At 42.1% G+C, this 23,253-nt stretch overlaps 2 protein-coding genes across 8 annotated transcripts in view; one reads left to right on the plus strand and one right to left on the minus strand.

The window, feature by feature from the left end:
• Positions 1–9,238, plus strand: part of SRPK2 (SRSF protein kinase 2) — a 126,863-nt gene extending 117,625 nt beyond the window's left edge. For 2 of the 4 annotated variants that reach the window (XM_053942677.1, XM_053942678.1), the window contains 3 exons: positions 589–681; positions 1,111–1,203; positions 7,551–9,238. In XM_053942677.1, coding sequence (XP_053798652.1) covers positions 589–681; positions 1,111–1,203; positions 7,551–7,735 — 371 coding nt within the window. In that variant the 3' untranslated portion in view covers positions 7,736–9,238. The remainder of the gene's footprint in view (positions 1–588; positions 682–1,110; positions 1,204–7,550) is intronic. The other 2 variants (XM_053942680.1, XM_053942681.1) reach the window with 2 other exon arrangements.
• A 1,766-nt stretch (positions 9,239–11,004) lies between these two features.
• The window catches only part of KMT2E (lysine methyltransferase 2E (inactive)), a 56,928-nt gene continuing 44,679 nt past the window's right edge, over positions 11,005–23,253 (minus strand). For 3 of the 4 annotated variants that reach the window (XM_053942673.1, XM_053942674.1, XM_053942675.1), the window contains 10 exons: positions 22,448–22,702; positions 22,134–22,278; positions 21,181–21,434; positions 20,970–21,026; positions 19,561–20,124; positions 16,388–16,689; positions 14,566–14,654; positions 14,351–14,464; positions 14,104–14,195; positions 11,005–13,279 (listed from right to left, as the gene is read on the minus strand). In XM_053942673.1, coding sequence (XP_053798648.1) covers positions 11,765–13,279; positions 14,104–14,195; positions 14,351–14,464; positions 14,566–14,654; positions 16,388–16,689; positions 19,561–20,124; positions 20,970–21,026; positions 21,181–21,434; positions 22,134–22,278; positions 22,448–22,702 — 3,387 coding nt within the window. In that variant the 3' untranslated portion in view covers positions 11,005–11,764. The remainder of the gene's footprint in view (positions 13,280–14,103; positions 14,196–14,350; positions 14,465–14,565; positions 14,655–16,387; positions 16,690–19,560; positions 20,125–20,969; positions 21,027–21,180; positions 21,435–22,133; positions 22,279–22,447; positions 22,703–23,253) is intronic. The other variant, XM_053942676.1, reaches the window with a different exon arrangement.

Consider the following 23,253-nt stretch of genomic DNA (forward strand, 5'->3'; position numbering starts at 1 on the left):
AGAATATAAATATGATTCTTTTTCTTTTTAGTTTTAAGTTCCACCACTAGCAGTGGGTGGGCAAAAACTGCCTTCTGCAGGTATTCATCTACTTAACAACTGCCTGAAGGAATTAAACTGCCCTTCTTGTAAGATTGCATATGTGTGGAGACCTGATTGAAAATAACAACATGTTAGTTTAGAATAGAAACGACAAATTTGAACTTTATTCTATTATTCTCTTTACAAGAGTGACACTGGAATAATGTTTACATTGTGTATTTTTATTTGTATTAGGCAATTACTAATTATTTTTTTTAAATCAGAGTTAACTCCTGCTTCCATCTGTATACCTGTCCATTTTCATGCTTGTTTGCTTGTAAAAGCTCTTTGCAGTGGTAATGTGGGCATCATTCATTGTTCCTAAATGCTACTAATGATGCCAGAGCTCTGCTGATCCTGGAAACCTCTGCATGGATTTGCTGCAAACATTGTTGATTTGAAACTATTTCTGATTTTTTACTAATTCCAGTTTCTTTCCTCTTCTTTTTTATCCCATCCTTTCCCTGCCCCTTCCACTCCCGTATCCTTTTTTTCTCTCCCTCATAGACCACATAGCACACATCATAGAGCTGCTAGGCAATATCCCAAGGCACTTTGCTCTATCTGGAAAATATTCTCGGGAATTCTTCAATCGCAGAGGTAGTACCTCTTCTTTTTGAAAGGTGCCGTGATGCAGACAGAAGTGGAATAGTTCTTGCTGGTTGTATGATGTCCCAGCGAGGAGCATTTCCTGAAATCACACAGCAAAATTTTCGTTTTGAAAAGCAAAATTCCCAGCAATATCTTGACAATTTTTTTTACCCAAATGTTCTGAAAAGTAACTATTGGTACATTTTCAATTACGTGGCAAAACTTGCTTGTGGCAGCTGACACTCAAACATTGTTTTGAGAAGGAAGTTTTGCTGAAAGCATCTTTCCAAAGTAGCCACTGAGCGAGCAGTGTGCACGTGTTTTTTTACCAGGATCAATCTATTTCTGTCTGTACCGGGCCAGTGTTAGTGTGTGCATGCAATGTACTGATTAAACTGTTGTATGTTTCTGTTTTGCTGGCAATGTTCTCCAATGCAGACCACATAGCATTGATCATTGAACTGCTGGGAAAAATCCCTCGAAAATACGCTATGTTGGGGAAATATTCCAAGGAGTTTTTCACCAAAAAAGGTAACGGTATTTATGCAACACTAATTTAAAGCATAATACTATCCAAAAGGAGAATATGTTCATTTATGGGTACTGAAGAAATAGATCCGTTTAAATGGAGAGCACTTACTAAAGAAGAACTGTGATGTAAACTTGGCTTTCTGGGAAAAGCCCCAATTTGCGGTGTTCATTTCAGTATTTCATTTAAAATTCACTTGGGGATGTACTCAGCAAAGTGTGGATGTTAACAAGTGTCCGTGTGAATCTGTTGTCTAATGTTCCTGTAAGCGTGAGCACTCAAGTGATGTATAGCTTGTAACGTGGTGAAAAATCATCTGTCAGCAGCTGTGGATCCTAGCTAGTGGTCCAGCAGGTGCTGCTGGTAAGGAATGACAGAGGCAGGAAGGGAATACCTGGGCAGTGGACTCTGAGCTGAGTGTGGCTGCTGTCACACCCAGAGAGCAGGCAGAGCAGGCAGGTGTGTGCCAAGCGATGGAACTTGGCCCAGGCTGCTCTTTAAGGCAGGGTTTGGACTCGTGGGGGAATGCGGTGATGCCTCAGGTCTGTTCCATCCCCTTGGCGTATGAGACAGCTTGTGCTGTATGGAGGGGCAGGGTCTGTCAGGAGCATCCTGTTTTGTGCTGTGGGAGTGTCCAGGGCTGTCAGCTGCAGCTGGGGAGGGCACTTTGCTGCTGACCAGAGCTGGGGATTGCCCTGCCCATGGCTGCCCAGCAGCTGCAGCGAGGTGTCGGTGTCCGGGGGCTGAGCTGGTGGCTCTGGAGCTCGGGGTTGTGAGGCTGAACACAATCACTGATTCACCCTCCCATGCCTCCCAGCAGGGCCTCCTGCTCTGTGCTGGACATGCCTGCTACAGCAGGGACTCCCTGTGCCTCCATGTCCTTAAGGAGGCTGCTAATGGCGTTGCAGTGCAGAGAAGGGCGGCAGTGATGATCCAAGAGGGAGAAGCTGCCCTTTGGGGGAAGCTGAAATGCCTGGGCCTTTTGAGTGTGGAGTAAGGTTTAGGTAATCAGGAAGGCAGTGGATAAGCTGAAGACAGAGCTGCTGTTTGCCAGCACTCACTATGTAAGAGCTGGGGGGAAGGCAGTGAAATTTGCAGAGGATGGCTTTGAAACAAGTGCACAGCAGGCAGTGAGCTTCAGGAGCTGGCTGCCTCGGTAGGCAGAGAGAGGGCCTGTATCAGCAGGCTTCAGACAATCTCCTGGTAACTGAGATGTACAAGCTCAAGGCCCAGAGGTCTGGAAATGTATAAAGCAGTAAGAGGGCTGGGCATGAGATACCCTGCAGCACCTCCAGACAGGAATTGCAGCTGCTGGAGTGTATCTCACATTTCTACCTTCCACCTTACAGCAGACAGGTTGGCATTTTCTGATGATGTGATAGAACTGTAAAATGAGCTAGCAGTTACTCAGTAACTGCAGTGTTGGCAGTGCACAGGAGAGGGCAGTTTGTCAAATTCCTGTAATGTGGAGAGTCTCTGGTGCTTCCATGAGCATCTTCAGCTGCAGAGTGTCACTGTTGTCCTCTAGGGCCTGAACGTCAGTGGCATTCCTCAGAGGCACTGGGGGTGCCTCTTACATCCTCAGGGTGGGATTTAAGGTAGGATTAAAGGCTTGGTTCACCAACCACACAACATGTAAGTGCAAGTTTGCTGTGGAAGATTAAGTAGACTTGCATCCCACATGTTTCTGCTTAAACCAGAGAATCTCAAATGCCAGACAAAGCAACCAAGCTGCTTTTTCATATCATACCAGTCATTCTTGTGTTGCAGGATGGAGAAGCTGAAATGTTTTGTGGAACAAAACTGGAGGTGCCAAGTGTCCTGCTTACTTGAGCATCTTTTCTTTGCATCAGGCACCCTTTTCCTTTTTCCTGGCCACCTCAGTACTGCCAGGCTCTGGTGTCCCCAGCTGGGATTTGTGTGTGGTGGGCTGGCAGGGTATGAGAGGTAGGCTTCAGAGTTGGCCAGCAAGCTGCTGCATTTTGTACTCATCTGCTTGTGGCTTGAGCACTGGAGATCAGAAGCCTCATGGTACAGGCCTGAGGCTCTTGGGAGGATTTCTTGCTGTGGTCTTAGGGTAGGCTTAGAAATCTTGCTGTTGAGCTCCTGTTTCAAAAACATCAGTCTTGGGTGAAAATCAGTTTGAGTTTTGCTCCTGTCCATGAGCACGTTTGACCTCAAAGAGATGCTTTAAACATTTGAGTTGTGCTGCTGAAGTCCCAGGCACAAAAAGGAAGATGCTGGTAACTTAAAGAGTTTAGAGGATCAAGTCCTTTCTCAGTAATTGCCTGAAGCAGTTTTAGACATTCAAATAGGAAGATGCATTTAAAAGAGAAAAAGCATTTGTAAGTTACTTCTTATACTATAACACAAGTGCTCACGTATTTTTATAGGATCTTCTCTTGATTGAGCCCAGTAATAACTCCAGGGAGTCCTTTTCTTCAGTGTCTTCATGGAAGCTGTATTGACTGTAAAAATTATTAATATGTTTTGGCATTAAAACATAAAATCCTTTTATTATTCCTGGACCATGGTCCCTTCTATTTTTCTTCTGGTATTTGCTAGTCCTGTTTCCTTGTGAGCTAAACCTGTGCAAGATGCTGGCCAGGTGCTGGCTTTGCCCTTTGGAAGCTGAACAATGCGAAGCACTCATTGTGATGTCCTGGAAGGGAGGGAGGGCTCCCTCCATGCTCCTCGCTTCCACCCACTGCACCACTGGTCCTTGAATTAGTTCTTGGGATCATCTCATAGATGTGTAGCAGTAGCATATTATATCCCATTGCTGCTTCCCCGGTTCTTCACATCATCCATGTCTTACTGTTCAATAATCCATCCTCCTCTTGCCTGGTGACACATCTTAAATTTGTCTTTGACAAATTTTATAGACTACCTCTGGGTTTGGGTTTTTTTGTATTACGGTCAGCAGAGATAGCTTTAAATAGCATTTTTTTCCCTTGGTCCTTCATACATTTTTTTAGTAATTTCCTTCTGGCTTAACATTTCATTTTTCAGAGGGATCATTGCTGCCTCTGCTTTGGCAACAGGAGTTCTACAGGTCTGACAACTCTGTTGTCCTCTGAAAATTATCTCCTGTGTGCTTCACTATCAAAAATCTAAATAAAGAGCTTCTCTGAGGAAGTTCTCAGTATTTCATTTTTAGCACTTCTTTGAAAATTCATGCTAATGCCCTGAATACAGATGGTGTCAGACTGGTGGGGTTTGTGCTTTTTAAATGTCTCCCTTAAATATAGGTACAGCCTTGTTCTCCTTCAGCTACATGGTACAAATGTCTTGAACTAGGTGAAAATATGTGTTGGCAGACACCTCCATTTCCTGTGCTATTCTTGTGCTTTAGATGGAAATGGGAAGGACCCACATGAAAATTTGACTTTTTGTCCACTTGAGCGGTGTTGTCTTTTACTTAGCTTATTTTGTTTCCATAGTTAGCATCATGATCCTTACTGAAAACTGAAGCATTAGTTTAAGCATGGCCCCCACACAGATACTTTTTACTGTAGCCTATCTTCTTAAGCGCTTTTTACAATCTTCACAGAATTTCTTGTGGAAAACTTCAGCCATAGTGCTAAAATAGTTTGTTCCTTAGCAGAAAAACTGCTGAGTATTGTGCTGGCCTTAGCATGGGCATTCACAAAACAAGGAGTACTCAAACAGCAAGAACTCTCCTTCCACAGTGGTGGCACCAGGAGCCTCATTGTGCAATCTTACCTTGTCAGATCTGAGGGAGGAAAGATGCTGGAAATGACAAAAGGTGAGTGCAAAGATGAAGACAGTGCTGGATGGGAACACACACACACCCTCCCTCAGAGCTAAGCCTTATTTGGTACATGATTACAGCAGCCCTTGTAATGAATGCTGGGAGCTGGAGAAACCATGGACTTTTTTTTTTTTTTCCTAGTAATTTTTTGCTTGCAGTCAGTAACAAGTCACTTTTCTATCACTTTTTGGCAGTAATTTGAGTTAATGCATTCCTGTTACATAATTTACTATCTGTTCTTGTAAGCAGTCACCAATATACTCTTTTGGAAACCTTCCAAAAGGTAAGATTTTCAGCAGTTAAATTTCAGGGAGGCACAAAGATTTAAAGGACTGAGAGTGAAATGGAAGTGAAATGAACTGGAAATGAATATGCTGCTCCAAGGTGTGCTGTCCTTCCTGTTTTGTGGAGCAGTTGTAGGCCCAAAGCAGGACCTTTCTGCGCCTGTGGGTACTGATGGGACATGCTGGCACTGTGAATGTTCACACACAGACCAGAAGGTGGCTTCTGCTGGTGCTCCTTGCTGTGGGCAGCACACCTCGAGTTCCTGTTTCCTCTTCTGCAGCTTGTTGAGTGATGGATTGTTTGCACGCTTGCTCTTGTAGGGACTTGGTGACAGCAGCTGGAGAGCTGCTTTTTCAAGCACTGCATTCTGCCTAGGACCTACTGCTGAGGGCTGAGGCAGCAGAAACAGGGCCTGCTGAGCCTTTGGGGCTTTTAATCCATGGCATTGAGATGTTCAGCCCCTGGGGCAGTCGGACAGACCGGGGTTACTTCTCCTGCCCTGGAACTTCTTTAGCCACAGGGATGTGCAGAAACTCTGGCCTGTGAGCTGATGTCAGATGGCATTTTATGGGCAGTAGGTTACAGCCAGAGACAAGTGCCACACTGACAAACCACTTGGCTTACAAGTAGTGTGTCCTGGATGGCCCCATCCCAGGTGGTGAAGTGAGCTTGTGAAGCCTGTTCAGCCTCCAGTATTGGGTGAGACCCCATCACTCTCCTCAGTGCAGAAGCACCACAGGGGTCTCTCAAGTGCTTTTTGCGGTGTGCAGTGGAGACTGACTGGCTCAAGATGGGTTGCATTAAGCGTATAGAAATTCGGCAGAAAACAACTGCCCTTGTGTTTCAGCTGGTCCCCAGAGATCAGAGGGGCTGGGTGTGGCAGGGCTTAATTACTGATTGGAACAGATCAGGCACTCTCAAGTCTGGGCACATTCAGTAAGAACTTCCACGTACACAGATTCATGGCTAGTGTATTGTGTTGAAGCAAGAGGCCATAGATTCATTAGATTGTTGGTGATAAGTGCACTGGATCTGCAAGGTGTAAGTGCACTACGTACAGCTGTTCCTGGCTATGGTCTGACACAGTCAGAAGGCAGATGTTATCAAAGAGATGTCCCTGCTTTGGGGAGGAGAGTGGAGCAAGCCTGTTGACTTGTCTGCAAGGTGGAGTCCTGTTCTCATCCTCTCCAAGGAGGATGTCCCATGTCAGATTTGCACTTTTGGGAGAAGTGGGGGTGCGATTGTAGTGAAATTCCCTGTTACTGCTGTCACGAATGGTGACGGGACAGCCACACCACATGTAAATGAGGGATATTGAGAGCCTGGATTGCAAAGGCTGTGTGGTAGAAGGTGACACCTCAGTATCACTGCCTCCTGATGGCAGCAGTGAGGGTCATTTGGCCTGACAGCTGCTCGTCCCTCTCCTGCCCACAGTAATCCCTTCACCACATACCTCATGGCTCATCTCATGGCTTTGGGCCTCATTCCTACACAGTGGAGGAGCAGGAAATTGAAGTCTTCCTCATCATGCTGGATGACCCATGGACATGGATACTGTTGCTGGTTTGAATGTGAGAACGGATCTCACCTCCTTCCTTTTGGTCTGGGACACATTGCCAGGTTGGCAGAAGTTACCCCTCTTGGGGGGAACTCCAGTCCTGCAGCTGCTGCCACCATTTTTGTTAGTGGTTGGTTGAAAGGGACCTGGGCAGCAGCAGGTGCTTCCCTCTCTGGAAAGACTCAGACCAGGCTTCCTGGGGGTGTTTGCCTGGGAGATGGAGCAGAATCTATGGAGCACCAAACCTCTGCTTGGCTTGGTTAGGAATGAAACAGTGCTCTGCTGTATTGCTGGTAAATGCCACATGGTGAGGCAAGGACCTGTGTTTCTGAGACCTCCATCTTGGGATTTGAGCAGATTCTGTGAAATCTGGGTTCCTTGGCTGTTTAAGAAGAATAGGCCTGCAGTGTGGTTTGGCCATGGTGTGAGCACGAGTGTGAATGCATTCCTGTGTGCATGGGAGAGTGAAGATAGGGGAAGCATCAGTGGAGTCCAGTTACAGTGTGTAATGTACTGATGGCTGTAGGAACAGTTTCTGGCTTTGACATAGAACATACTCATCTCCTTTGAGGACCTCAAGCAAGCTTGGTGTGCGCTGCCCTTCCTAAACAGTGATTCCCAGCCCGGTCAAGGTGCTGTGAATGCAGAGTGGGAGAAAAACGAAACAGGGATTAGTTGTTGACATAAATAACAAGGTGTTTTACTAATGCCATTAATATTTCTATTTGCAGGAGAACTCCGACATATTACCAAGTTGAAACCTTGGAGTCTTTTTGATGTGCTTGTGGAGAAGTATGGTTGGCCTCATGAAGATGCTGCACAGTTTACAGATTTCCTGATCCCCATGCTAGAAATGGTCCCAGAGAAACGCGCTTCAGCTGGAGAATGCCTTAGGCATCCGTGGCTGAATTCTTAGCAGAATCTTCCAGCTGTAAAAAAAAAAAAAAGAAAAAAGAAAAAAAAAAAGAAAAAAAAAAGCCAGCAACCACTTTCCAATGAGTTGGACCTAAATGGTGACTGTCACAAAATCTTTATTTAGCAGGATCACACGTGAGCTGGCTTCAATCCTCAGACCTTTATTTTGCTTGAGGTACTGTTTGACATTTTGCTTTTTGTGCACTGTGTTCTTGGGGAAGGGTAGTCTTTTTGTCCTCAGCTAGTAGTTTACTCACCCACTTTCTTCAGAAAACACTTAACGTGTCTTTAAGCAATGTTTCTTGTGTTGTGTGACATTCAGATGTCAGATTTTTGAACAAAAGAAACTTCCCCCCATGTGTTTTGGCAAGTTTTGTAACTATTTATGGAAAAAAAAATATTTTAGCTGATGCATATTATATAATTTACGAGTGTAAGAAATTTATCAAGTCAGAACTGAGTTACGGCAAGGAATTGTACAATTTTATCTTCTGGCAAAGGGATGTCATTCTTGTATTATAGTGTATGTAAATGCACCCTGTAAATGTTTATTTCCATTTAAATATGGGACTGGGGACTCAATTTCAGAGTAAAGCGACTAAGTTTTAGAGAGCTTTATAGCAAACCAATTGCATGTAGTGGACTTTAAACTGCTTTAAGGAATTGTGTAAACTTTCTATTCTGTAGCAGTTCCTGTTCATTGGGTTTTAAACAAAGTGGCTCTGGTTTACAGGATTTCATTCCCCAAATGGCACTTTAAAGGAAGGCTAGACTTCTTTCTAATAAAGTATGGATTATCATTTAGTACTCCCTTTTAGAACTTTTGCCTATTTTAAGTGCTTTTAAGAAAAGAAAAATAGCAATTTCCCTTACAATGTGATAGTGAAGACATGGTACCATATGATGTTGCCTTTTTATAAGCACTGTAAGTTGTACTATACCTTAAGAAAAAGAAAAAAAATTAAAAGTAGAGCATGAGAACCACTCTGTGTAGAATTACTGATCTTTTATAATAAAAGTGTGTGCTTGGCATCAGTTAAGGAAGGACATAGCTGCAGATATTTACAGTGCAGTGGGTAAAATAATCCAAGAAGCAAGATCATGCTCATTCCATTCATAGCTTTACATGTTTCTAAAACAAATTGCACTAGCTTTATTCTTTCCCATCCGTAGACATACGACTGCCCATTGTAAGTTGCACGCAACAATTATGTGTTTCCTAGGAAAAAAAGCTGCATAGGCTGAAGCTTATAGGCAATACAGATTTTAGAATGTACAGTACGGAGGTGTGTTTGGGCCTCTTTTAGAAGTCAGTGGGATGAATGTAAGCTTACTCCTGATCTTCATGTAACTACAGTGCCACTTTTTTCTTGACTTTGTCCATATAAAATTTATTCACATGCCTTTGCAATAACTAGATTGTGAGAAGATAGCCCCATGCTGTAACAATAACCAGTTGTTTGAGGTGCTTGCAGTTGTCTAATTAAAGTGTTTTGTTTTTTCAGACAGTGTTGCTGGTCATTGGAATCTTTGCCTAGCCACGAGTCAGCTGTGGGGGTGCTGGAGGGGTGGGAAGTGGGGGCTGGCCTGTCCTGGCCAGAGAAAGGCAGCTTCCCCTGTTCACACCTGGAACACATCACCTGGTGTTGGTCATAGCAGCCCCGCAGGTCCTGTGGCAGGAGGGGCTGGCTGGGAGTGGTTTGGTGGGTGAAATGTGACCAAAAAAAGCGTCTTTCCTACCAGCTGTTCTGTAGCAAGTCCTGTAAACAAGGGAACGATTGTCCTGTCCCCAGGGCTGGGGCAGCCACTCCTCCAGAGAACTGCCGAGGCAGCGCAGTGTGAAACACTCTGGGCCGGGGAAACTTGTCCAGTGCTGAGGCCCCCACGGCAGTTGGGTTTCAGGACCGTGTGCCTTCACCCTCATCCCTGGAACTGCTTTTAGTGGCTGCAAGGACAACGCTGCTCAGAAGGATGATGCCACAATGGACTCAGCTGGAGGTAAAAATTATGTTCAGCTTCACACCCAGCCCAGCTCTGTAGTGCCTGGTTGCTGCAACTGGTTACAAGTGCGTTCTTAAATACACAGAAAATGCTGGCACTGGAATGAAGTGCCAGGGGCAGCCCAAGGCTGGCACAGCTCTGCCCTCTGCCTGGCCTTGGTGCTGCAGCAGCACTGGGGAGCCCTGCCCAGGCCTCGCCCTGTTCTGCTCCAGTGCAGCTCCCTATACCGCACTAAGACCTTGCCAAGCACAGTTGGGTATTTAATGTTCTCTTGTATTTGAAGTGATTTTGTCACTTCCTGGAAGTATTGAAGAGGGGCAGACAACCAGATCTGAATGCTGGGCTAGGCAGGATGATGCACATCAAAATCAGTATCTGAGCAACTGCACAGAGGGTGGGTTGGGTTTTTTGCTGTTTTTGATAGCCTTATGCTGTCCTACACTACACGTTAGTGTAAAATGTGAACTCCAGTGTGTGTGCTGCAGAGCCAGCAGGTGTTCAGGAAAGCATTTCTAGTGTATGATTTTAACTAGCAAGATTTTTCCATACTTGGAAGCAAATTTAAGTGGCCCCCTTTTTCTTTTTTACATGTTAAAAAGAATTACCACTTTTTTTTAGTGGGTAGGAGCAGCCACTTTCCCTCACACACTAGTTCTCCTCGCGGGTCTGAGGTGGAGCCATTGAGCACCGTCCTGCTGTGTGAGCAGGACTGAGAGCAGTTCCTGCTGAGATGGAAGGACACCCTCACCCATGGCAGAGTAACTGCACTGATGAGCACAACAGCACCATCTTAGCTGCCGCTTGCAGCAACTGGAATAAATCACTTTTCTTACAAAAATCCCAAACTGATACGTAGTTTGTAACAATCTGTACCCCAGTACAGCACCACCCACTCGGCTCCTCCCCTCCACCCCAACTGGAGAGCCTGAGGAAGCACGAGAGAAGGGAAATAGGAAGGTACTGCAGCAGGCAGGTGCTTCCCTGCTCTGTAACCAAGGTCACCTCTAGCATAAAAATGCCCATCAGTGCCCCTGTTGACCCTATTGGTAAACTGACCCAGGACTCTGCTGTGCTTGGGGTGATTATTCCTCAACCCCTGAACGGAGCAGGGGAAAGAATTCCCTTCCTTGAGCCTGTTCCACATCTGTGCTACAGAAGTGAAGCCACAACTGGAAACTGCAGAGAAGTGAAGAGCCTCACAGGATCAGGAGAGATCAGAAACTTAAGGCCACTTTCCTGTTGATACAGCACCCTTTCAGGACAAGTAGGTAAAACTGACATAATTGTGATTTATTAACATGAATTAAAATGCCCAACCAGTGCTGCAATGTGACAGTATATTAAAAAAAATTAAAGATCATATACTGTACTACTTTCACAAAGATCACACTTTTTTTTTTGCAAAAGACTTATTATATACAATACTATATCAAATGAAAGAAGCTTTAAGCAACTTTACAAGCGAAAGAAATACAGTATTTACAGCACTCATCTGAGACATTAGAAACAGTCTATACATTAAATTACAATTTCTGCAAATAACTGATGAAACAAAAAGCCATGTCCACACCAAAACTATAAAAATCTGTATTGCATTGTTTCCTATCTCTATGCACACAAAAAACTGTTGACAGAAAATGGAAAAAAAATTGTTAGTGCCATCACTTAGCCTGTGTACTTATTTAATTACATATGTATAAAAGTAATATAGAAAACTTTCACTAAATGAATTTAACTGCAACAATAAAATTTTAAACATTATGCAGCATCAAACCTACTGCCAGAAAAAACAGCTGGAATGTCCACTTACAAAATAAAAAGAAATACCTAATACTGGCTTAACAGCACGTTTTCAGGAATTTTAAAAAGCAAAAAAATGGAAAGGATACAATGGAAGAGCACTGGTGTTTGCTTTTATACAAAGTATCATGTACAAGCTTTAAAAAGTACCTTGAATAGGTACATATTAAATATACACAGTTTATATTACAGAACATTTTAAAAATGTTTATAACTAAAGGGATCTGTTTTAATGCCACCCTGACCCATGGTAATTGTTCTGAAAGGTGGGTGGCACCTGTGCTCTGTGAATGGGGATCTGTCCTGGCACGGGCGAGGCCTGCTGCTGCCCTTGCACTCCGTGGGGAAGGCTCACGGAGCCGGGGTGAGGGCAGAACCCGGAAGCAGTAGGTGTTGCAATACTGTTTGGTCCTTGAGGTTGGATGTGAGGACCCTGACCAGGGAGTGGGCAATGAGGTCCTGTGCCAGCAGGCTGATGTTGAGGTCCAGGTCCTAACGTTGTGTGATGTGGGGCTTGCGAGGAGTAAGAGGACACGCTTGTGTGAGCATTGGAAGGGAAATGGGGGGGTCCTTGATGAGATGGGTGGTGTAACCCTTGTGCTGATGAGGGGTGGTGCCCCGAGCCCATAACGTTGGAGGGAGGGGGCGGTGGGGGAGGCGGTGCCGAGTTTACAACGTGCTGGTGTTGTGCTTGCAAACCTTGGTGTCCCGTTGAAGGATGGGGAGGTTGGTGGTGGGGGAGAGGACCTGGTGGTGGAGGTGGTGGTGGCAAATGGTGACCAGCAGCTTGAGAATGAATGTGTGATCCAGGAGCCACTGCCATGGCGTGAACTGGACCGACAACATGTGCTACAGAATGCTGCTGATGAGTACTTTGCTGCTGAACAAGGTGGGGTCCTGGAGCAGGTGGTGGAGGAGGAGGAGGAGGAGCAGCAGATGCCGATGCCTGGTGATGAATACCGGGGTTCTGAGAGGACAAAAAATGCCCTGCAGCTACGTGGTGTCCTGGCACCGTTTGCTGACCTGCAGTGCCAGGAAGTGCTTGATTTGGTCCAGATGAAAACACAGTCTGTTGGGGTATGCTGCCTTTCAGCTGGCTGTAGCTCTGGAAGTTTCCAGAGGGCTGCTGGCTTTGATAGTAAGTGGAAGAAGGGGGTGGAGGGGGTGGGGGAGGCGGCGCATTGCTGTTCAAATTTTGTTGGTTAAACTGGCTGTAGGAAGCTGAAGATTGTCCTGATGTTGTCTGAGTGAAGAGGGGGCCGCTAGACTGCGCCTGATTACTGGGCTGGAGGGTCGGTGCTGCCGGGTAGAAGTTCCTGTGTGTTTCCCTCTGGGGCGTTCCAACTTGAGGTGACTGTGGATGATGAGGTCTGTATGGAGATCCCAGCTGCTGTGAGTGAGGCTTTGGTGAAAGGTAACCGTGCTGCACAGGCGCGTGAGGGGTAGAAGACTTGGGGGGATTTTCTACATGAGGCGAAGGAGGGCAATGCAGCTTCAAAGGTGCAGAAGGCAACTTCTGTGAATGTGAAAGTTGCTCAGCAGAGCTGCGCAGATGTGACTGAGATGGATGATTTTTTGAAAGTGCTTGGACATTGTTTGTCAGCTGTTTCTGTTGCAGCTCAGATTTTGGATGATTCGCACATTCAGTCTCAGGTGCATTAGCTGCAGTTTCCCAGTGCGAATCTGGTTTTGTGGGTGTTTTCCCAAGTGGCTGTGCTGAAACTACAGGACTCGGTGAAGAGGGCTGGAATGAAAAGAAACACAGTCAGTGCTGAATGTTCAAGATATTCAACCATGCATGCAATAAACAAAAAAGAACATCTCGGAACACTCTCCTCCCCAGACTGTGAGAAGCGCTGAGGTGCAGGATTTATATCTGGTGTGAGAAAAAACATCAGTAACGGAGTAAGCTTGAGAAGGTACTATTTTTATCAATAATTCTTCCAAGTCAAAGACTACTAAAGTGTATTTTAAAGTTGTAACAGAAATACGATCCATTAGGTCAAAGTCTGAATCCATTCTTTGTTAAAAGTTTTAGATTTCTGAATCTAAAAGAAGTAATTCCAGAGAAGGCTACTTACAGGAATAAAGCAATTTTTAGAGTGATTTAACGTTTTAAAGCTGGGGTAGTGAAAGCAAACAGACTAAGTATGACAACCTGAATCACTTCACTACTCAACATCCTTCTTATTATCAGAGCCCTGACTGCCAGATAATGCCAAACCCTTGCAGAGCAAGAGCAACCTCCTGTTAAGGGTAAGTCACATCACTGCTGTCAGTTCTGAGTGCCAGTTCTTCAGCATTCACACCTCAGGACAGCACAGACACAGTCTCTTCTCTCATCCATAAACATGTACACCTACTGAAAGCACAGCATATAAACCCACTTTTTATTATATATGGACAAATATTCTTACAAATGTCAACCTATGTTAAATTACTGCACAGAGAGATGAACATGTGTGTATTGTCACCAAAGTAGTAAATCCTACAATTAACATTTTTAAAGGTAAATCAAGAGATGGATGGAGCTATTCCTATGCATACTGTGCAAACACCTTGCATTACCTTGCTTGCTTTTGATGGACTCTTACAAGTCCTTTGTGAAGTATCTGGGGACGGACATTCAGAAGTTGGCTCTGGATTTTCAGAATCAGGTTCTACAGAAATAAAGCAGAGATAAATATCAAAGTGGGAAAATCAATCTTTTGCAGAAATCACTAAGCACTTTATATTTGACTTTAAAAGAGCTATTAAAGCTGTTGTTAGACCATTGAATACGTCAAGTGTTATACAAGGTCATCTGCTTACTGACCTTCTGTAATTTCAGTGAAAGAAGGGACCTTAAGCTGCAACTGGGAAATGAGATTTGAATGAGATGGAGACTGAACATGAGACGGTGAGCATGGCCTACAAGGTGATTCTCCCCCTACAGATGAAGCAGACCCAAACACAATATTAGAATTATTACAGATTACCATGGGGGAACTGGTTAGATTTATGTATCTTCAAAACAATAAATCAACTCACCACTGTCCTTGTCTTTCCTATGATCACTGAGAAGTAAAGCTCTTTGATAACTTCGTTCTCTCACTTGTTCCACAGAGGTTGATGCAGTCCTGCAAGAGAAATCCATTTTAAATTTAAGAGGATGTACTCCCATGGTCCAAATTTAGGACAATGTATATGTAAATACAGAGTCAGAGAAAGTTTACAGTGTTGGCTGCATGTAACAACCAAATAACTGGCTGTGCATAAGGAATATTATTACTTAAGTGGTTTGTATCTATTTTCTCCCACTTTAAATACAGTAATTTCCTGCAACCTTGTTACATTATGGCATTTCCTCGTAAGTGTCTGTAGATCTGGGGGTTTTTCTTTGTCTAAACAACTGAAAAGTAAAAAAAAAAAAAAAAAAAAAAAAGTCACAGTTACTGGTTCATAGTATCAATTTGCAGAAAACTGTCTTCTTCCAGAATTGGAAACAGTAATCTTGTTTGTTGTTAAGAATCTGCTCTTTAATAGTGGAGGCACAGCTGTAAATTGTGAACCACTACAAATCTATCTCTGCTTAAGCTTCTACACTTGAATTGCCAGATAGTGGGTATGCAATGGCAGTCACATCTCTCGTATAATCCATTACATCTCTCAATCACAACCTGACGAAGAACATCGTAAGTGACAGCGCTCCAGAAAACTATTTTCCTTTCTGGCAGGGATGTATGGCATCAATTCAAAGTACTGCTACACTCAAGTAAGTTTTGGTGCTGCTCTGCAGGGTTACTGCAAAATCTAAGTAGTAAATTTTTTCCTGTTTAGCCTGTTTCCACAATTTAGGGCAGTAGCTTCTGCACAGTGAACTTAACAGCCACTTTTCAATGGAACACTGAAGACTGCACTTATATTCTCCCATCAACCAGCTTTACAAAATCTTTTCTGGAATAGTTGGAGCATCTGAGTGGAAGGATGTTCAACTCCCAAGCTCATGGTTCATCCTCACCACAGTTAGGCCATCACTACAGTATGAAGAACATCAGCAGGATTTATGTTGCACTACTAATGTTTTGGAGACAGTGTCACCACAGTAGACCATCTATTTTAAAAGCTATCAAAACTCAGTGAAAAATTTGTGCAGCATTTTAAACAGACTGAATTCACTCTCTCCTCCCCATCCACACTCCACCTCTCCTCAGGGTCTGGGATTGTTTGCAGTATCTGGCATTGCACACACTGCCCATATGGTCTGCAAACAAGGGAACCACTGAGCAAACACCAACAATGCTGTGAGTGTCACCACATGCTCCCACCTGAGCAGGAGCTGCTGGCCAGGCTGTATTCAGCCCTGCACAGGGCAATTAAGCAACAGTAAACATCCCACACACAATCCAGCCATGACTAAAAACCAGACCTCCTAAGGTCTTCCAGAAGCCTTTGCTAATCAGCATAGATTTTTCTCCTGTTGTACCTTATGCCCTACAGTACTTTTGGAAAGGCTTTGAGATTTAACATGAAAAATTCTCTTCAGTGCACAGACAAAGCAGTGGAAATGTAAGGACAATGGAAATGTAATGCTCAAACCAATACCTATTTTGGTATTAGAAGATAAAAAAGCAGAATTAAAATAATTTAATAAATATCTTCTGGGTAATTCTTCATGTAATTGAATCATTATGAGGTGTCTGCTGTATTTCTGAGGAAAAAGGTAAGACAGCTCTTCACTGAGCTGGAAGAAGAGCTTCCAGTCAGTAACCTGCAACAGCAGCCTTAATGAAAAATAGATTTCAAATACCAAAAACTTAAGAGTCATAGAAATAATTCTTCCGAACTTAAATCCTGTAGTTTTGTGGCTTACCACTGAACTTCTGGTTCATTCTTCTCACTGGAGGAAGATTCCTTCATTGCACAGTTGTTGCCAGTGTCTTCTGGAGCTGCATTATACACAGTACTTGGCAGTGGTAAAGGCAGGCTTGCAGTATTATCAGTTTGCTCCCCATTTTCACCACTGTTGTTATACCCATCACTAGCACCATTATTACTACTTGTATTTCCTCCACCAGCAGCATGAGGAGATACAGTAACCAGGGGGAAGTTGTCTGCCTTTGAACCACTTTTTCGAGCTTCACGTTGCCTCTTACGGTATTCTAACAAGGACACCTAAGGGAAAAAAATAACCCACAAACAAACATTTGAAAAGAAGTTTTACCCATTTTCCTTTCTCACAATTTCTATTAAATGCACTATATTTCAGTAATACATACCATGTAATTGGTTATTTTAAAAAAAGGCAGAGATTAATTGAAGATATTTCACCACATCTGCAGTTGAATTTACAGAGTACTGAGCTACTACCAACTGTAAAGATGATATTAAAAAATGCTTCTGCCAAGAGAAGAATTATGTGTTCTGCCTCAGTGAAGAAGCAGATCACACAGGTCAGCAAAAGATCCACTGCTGAAGTCATTCTGTTGGCTGTAGTTACAAGGGACTCTACAGTTTCTCCTGGAACTGCAGAATTTTACTATTACACTAATCTAGTAAAGCTAATTTCAAGAGATGTCACATCCAGCTCTCAGACTGACTCCCTTGCATGAGAACCCACTACCCTTCTGCTTCATATATCAAAGGATTCACTAAGCTCTTCATGCCTTTTTTTAACATCCAGAATTTGCAACTTACTTTTCCCAGTTCACTTTGAATTTGTATTTACTGCACTTTAAGACAGATTGATTACAAACATATTTTTAAGCTAACTATATTACTAAAAATAATGACACATAGTTCCTATTTCATGTATTAGTATCTAAAATCACTACACCAAAATGCCACATAACAAAAACCAGTTTTGGTAGTTAGTAAATTGCCTTCAGTGAAAAAAATACATGTTCAAATGTTTTTACCATAAATTTTCAGGATTTTAAGTAGAAAGCTGAAATATTGACCTTCAGACCTATTTTATTCAGTAACTACACTCTAGTTTGGTTAAAATTACATTTAATGTCTAAATTTTCTTCTAGTTACCAATATCCTGCTCTGAACCATACAGCATCCAAACCAACAAACTAAAGTGCAACAATGAAAAAAATTAATGTTTAACTGGCTTAATCCTCAATAAAATTGGACAACCATTTCTACACAGAAAGAAAAACCAAAGCAGCTGCTGTTTCCAGTCCTAAGGGGTTTTGTTTGTTTGCTTTCAAACAGATCTGTTAGAGACACATCCATATGTCAGGGTAAAAACAATGAAAAATACCTGATTTTGCATAAAAAAGTTCACGTTAAGAACTGATCTTGCTTTCAAACAATTTTGTATTATTTCCACATCATGTAACCCCCTAAATAATACTGCTTTAAAGAAAACTTAAATATTAAGAAACCCATGTAGTTTGGCCACAATGTACAGGTCTGTATTGATAAAGGACCTGATATTATGCAATAGTAAGAGAAAACATAAGCAAATGTCCACAGAAATATAAAAAAACATCCTACAAAGACCTACCCTAAGGATATTGCTCTCTTAATGACCCTAGGGAAAAGGCTTTTATGAGTCTCCCACACAATTCCTGAATCCTCACCTTTCACCTTAAGTGGGATTCAGCCCACCACCTCTTTTTTTATGCTGTTTAAGGTTTCAAATTTTTATGTGCCCTCAGAAATCCTAAACCCCCTTCTCTTTCAAGGGTACAGATGCAATTTTCTCTGGTTGTTTCTTCAAACTGAGACTTTTAGACAGGAATCCTGGGATTGGGGGGTGTCAGGGGGCAGCCACACCTTTATTTATTGGAGGTTTAGTGCAGCATAAGCTCTCAGCAGTAACAACCTGGAACAATCCCTGCCAGCAAGGGACGTGGGGAGGGTTACTGAAGTATTAAGTGCTGTTGGGATTTGTGAAGACTAATTTAGCCTTCAGAAAAAGAAGACTGTCCAGTTATAGGAATTTTGGCTTATGTTTTCTTTTTGGGTTTGCCAAAACAGCAGAGCTACAGTAACACACACCCGATTCATCAAATTCTCAGGGCCATGACCAGGTAAGATCAGAGCTCCTACAATATTGCTCCATTTATGCCTCAGCTTGAAGCAAGTAAAAAAAAAATCCAGTTCTGATGAAGAACTACAGAAGGAAGACTCCTCACTGCTCCCCAGAAGGATGCCCCGGAGGAGCAGGAATATACAAGGGGCTGCAATGTGACCAAAAAAGCCCAAACCCCATTGTGCAGGCATGTACACATGCAGAAAACCCCACCCTCCTCATCACTACTTCTGTAAAGAAAATAAATCACACCTTTCAAACAAGAAGGATTACTAGAGTCTGTGGTGAGACAGAACAGGCAAGCTGGTACACTGGAGACCACTGCCTTTCATCTTTGTCATTTTTTCTGCAAAGGGAGTCAAACCTGACAGTACAATGCAGTCTAAGAATTGTGCAAAGTAACTTCCAATCCTGGTTCGAGTAACCCATGACTACATCACCTATCTACAAGAACTGTTTCATGAGAGTAGCAAATTTAGATTGTGCTTATTTTTCAAACAATAACCCCCCCGACAAAAGCAACAAAAAATAAATTAAGCCAAGAAAACTATTTCTTGGACCTAAGGATTTCAGTGCAGTTTTAACTTTAAAGTCTGAGTAGCACAAATCTATTCTTGCAACTTCTTGCAGTAATTCATAACAGATGTTCACAGTATGTGGTCTCTATGATGCTAGTACATATTCTGTATAATAGAATACTGTAACACCAGGTGGCATAAGCAACCATTTTCAAACCTGAAAAGCAATTATTTATTGGGCAATTCATTTAAGAATCATATGAAAAAGAATTTTTATCTTTTACGTTGAAAAAATAAATTTACTAATAGTTTTATGCAGCTTTGCTCTTTGCTCTTCATTACTTCTCCTGAATGTCTACTACACTCTAGTATGTAATTATGAGCCATCAGTTGGTTTTTATTACATTGGGGTTCTTTCTGTTATAGAAATATCGTTAGCAGACAATGGAAGACAGACCAAATGATTCTTAAATTTATAACCTTTTTCTTTTGTGGAGGGTTCTGGGGTGTGCAATTTCCATCCATCAAATTGTCGTTATTGACAGTCCTTCCAAAGCCAGGTGCAATTCCATCTTCTGAAGTACAAAAAACAGATGCTTCCATGAACATGCCTCTTGCATCGTCTTGAATCAGGCACTTTGACTCGTTTATTCTGAATCCACCTCCTACCTCCAACTGATGTGAAGGGGTCAAGTCCCTCAAATTAGAATTCATTGAGAAATTTACACCTGTCCTGTCAGGACTTTTTACCCAGGAGGAATAAATTGTGCCCCGTCCACAGTGAGCAGTTTCTAATTGGCTGTTTGAATCAGTCCTATCATGTGTGGGGGCTTCCAGATTTTTATGCAGTGCACTTTGCTCAATTACTTCGAGTCCCAGCTGGAGGTCTGACACAGATTCCATTTCTCCAGTGCACTGCCGTGTGACATCAGTTCTATTCCTTGGACTAGAATATCCAATAGTCTTTATTTCTTGCAGGCCCATTTCTGTCAGGTTTGAATTTCTGAAAGAATTCAGTGCTAGAATTGATGCTCTGTCATAACCCTGCATGGAGAAAAAACATGTAACTATTTTTCAACATTCCATCAAACATATTTGACATTCAGATGTGCCTTTAAGTGGGATTAAAGGCCTTCCAGTACCATGAATTTAACTATTTTTAAGAAACAATTCTACAGCCAGACACTTAGTTCTACTATTCCCATGTATTACGTTAAAGCATTTTAATAAAATGTACATTAACCAAAGTAAAAATAAACATTAAGCACCAGGTTTTAATTTATGACTGGAGGAGGAAGGGGACAAGCTTCTAAAGGAGCAAGTCCCATGCCAGGAAGCTAGAAAGTACTTGCTTCAACATTAAAGCCATCCTCCTCAGTGTCAAAACACCTATTTCAAAGTGGGAGAAGGAAGGAGAAGTTTTTCCAAGACACTTCCAAATTTTAGGATGATGCCCCATGGCGGGACATGCACTCTGCAGGATGGGAATACCCAGGTGTATTCCAACAGCACTTGCTCTTCAACTAATCCACCACCTGACTTACTAACTGCTCTTTCACTTTGAGCATAACTGGGATCAACAGAAACAATTAAGAAATGCTGGTAACAAGAAGAAATATTAATCTGAATCTAACTACAGCTTGAAAAGCAAAGTTTTCTCTTTCTGTTCCTATCTACAAATTGCAGTAGTTACTCCTTTCCATTACAGGAGTTGATCCTGATCCTAATGAAGATTTTTAAGTGATACAGAAACCAGTTTAAAATAGAAAATATAAGAGGTAAAGTGGAAATATAAAGGAGTAAGCAAGTAAAACCTATGGGGGAAGTTACCCTTTAAATTCTGAGGAACTTGGAATGATACTATTTGGAGGTTTTGCAAATTTCCTTACCTCTTGACTGTAAGCTCGCCTTTTTATTTCTGGGGAACTGTCAGGTGAGGAAATATTCTAAATAAACAAGAAGAAATTGCAAGTCAATTCATTTTTTAGCCTAGAGAAATACCCCCCCCCCCCCATTTTGTAGCAGAAGTACAAATACTGATTTACACTGCAATGTCTGAACACTTTCTCTGAATGCTGTACAATTCATTATAAATCTCACCTCAAAGTGCATGGTATTTCCATGTATACATGGAGTTACAGGAGTAACTGGTGAATATATAGGTTTGTAACCATTTCGACAAGCTTCATCTTCTGTTTTCACCCTGGGAGGAGTAGCAAACAATGATGGTTCGGAGGCAGTGATGTCAGCATGGGTTGGTGTGGCATAGGGAGAAGGAGTAGGTGTGGAGGTTTCTGAGAAAGCAGACTCCAACAGCTGATACAGTCTTCGTTTTTTTAGTGGTGTGGTTAGATCTGCGAATTAAAATTAGAAAACAAGTCATAAGAGTTCTAGATATAACAACCACTTACAGTTGTTAAGTATTTTATGTAATGAAATTGTGAATTCCAAATTAAAGAATTTTAGGATCAAAAAAATCTCTGAAGGGCAGGCTTCCTGAGAGATGAACTTTTAACAGCTTACAGGCTTCCCAAAAAATAAACTCTTAACAGCCTACAGATACATCAGTAACTGAATTCCATGTGCTAGGATGCTGGGAAGAACTGCCTATGTCTCCAGAGAATGTCAAGTCAACTTCTACACATTTTAAAGACTGTTCAGCTAAAAGGTGGTTTTTCTATTATGCCTACAAGATTACACAACTTTTCCCTCTGTATGCTACATTGGCTTACTGAGTTTTAAAGGGATTCTAAGTATACAGAAAGCATAGAAAATTAAATTCATAACCTGACCTCTTAATACTAATACCAAAACCATTAGTCTTTTGTTGATTGTAAATGCTCGGATATATAATGGCTTGTTATCTAATATACATTAAAGGGGGAAAAACTCCAAAACACTATGCAACTAAGCATTTCTTTCAAAGAAAGGTATCAGGAAAATATGCAAATATCCCTGGAATTTTCATCAACTTATCAATTTAAAAACACAGTGCTCCACAATCAGCTACTTCAACATAGCTCTTATTTAGTGTATTTACAAAAGCTTCACACCTGTTAAGGAACAGCTGTCATTCAGTAACAAAGGACTTTTATGTTCACCATTGATGGCTGGACTTCTAGATCTCTCTTGTGATGGTGAATTAAATCTATCAATTGTTGTTGAATTTTCTTCTTCCAAAGCCTGCTTCAACCAACGCTGTAAAACAACAAGTACCAATTAGCGACTTAAAACTTTAATGATGAACATTTCAAAACGTGTAACATGACTGGTTTGCCAAACTGCCTTTTTTTTTATGTTAGTAAATAAAGACTTCTTTTCAATAAATGTGGGATAGAACACCGTAATGAAGGGAAGCATTCATTACCTTCTTGCAAGAGCCAGTAATGTTTTCCACAGGTTCTTTTTTCCTCCTCTTTTCTGAAAGGAATGGAGAAGTGAAACGGATATAGTGCTTTGGAGTTGAATATACGTGTGGACTGTAAGTGAGACCAGGTAAAGAGTTCAGCTGAGTAGCCAGAACTTCAGGGTCGGTGGTTATGCGTAGAGGCCTTTCTGGCAGAGTGTCTGTAGGCTTCCCTGCTTTATCACTCTTTTCACTTAACCATTCACTAACCAAGTGCTAAACAAAGAGAGAGAAAAAAAATTACGTTTTATGAGTGTGTTTACCAGTGGCTTTTTGAAAGTGTTTAGTTCAATTATTCATCTAGTCAACCATTGCACAAACCAGAAACAGTTGGTTTCCAGGCTCCAAGTCTAAGAAAACCTGGCAAGAATGAGCTCAGTTTTAGTGAAATCATGGGAACAGCAGAAGAAATCAGTACAGATTTGCTTACACACCAGTTTGGGGGAGGGGTGTGGGTGTTTAGTTGTTTTCTTTTGTTGTAAACTACAATTAGTTCTTCTGCATTTAATTCTCACTGAACATTACAATACAAGTACCCAGATCAACTGTATTTAGGATGTCAATTTAGTAACAGAATTCTAAAACAAAATTTAACTTGTGCCTGACCACCCAGGCTGAGGAGAAATAGTGTAACATTAACAGCAAAGTTAAAGAAGCCCCTCATCAGATTTCCATACTGTCAGGACTGTGCCTCAGTCAACATGTCAGGCAGTTGCCTTCAACACTCTTCAACTGTAGTAATAAATGTGGTGTAATTTAATACAAAG

This window comes from Vidua chalybeata, chromosome 5 (genome assembly GCF_026979565.1).
Source record: "Vidua chalybeata isolate OUT-0048 chromosome 5, bVidCha1 merged haplotype, whole genome shotgun sequence".
In the NCBI taxonomy this organism is placed as follows: domain Eukaryota; kingdom Metazoa; phylum Chordata; class Aves; order Passeriformes; family Viduidae; genus Vidua; species Vidua chalybeata.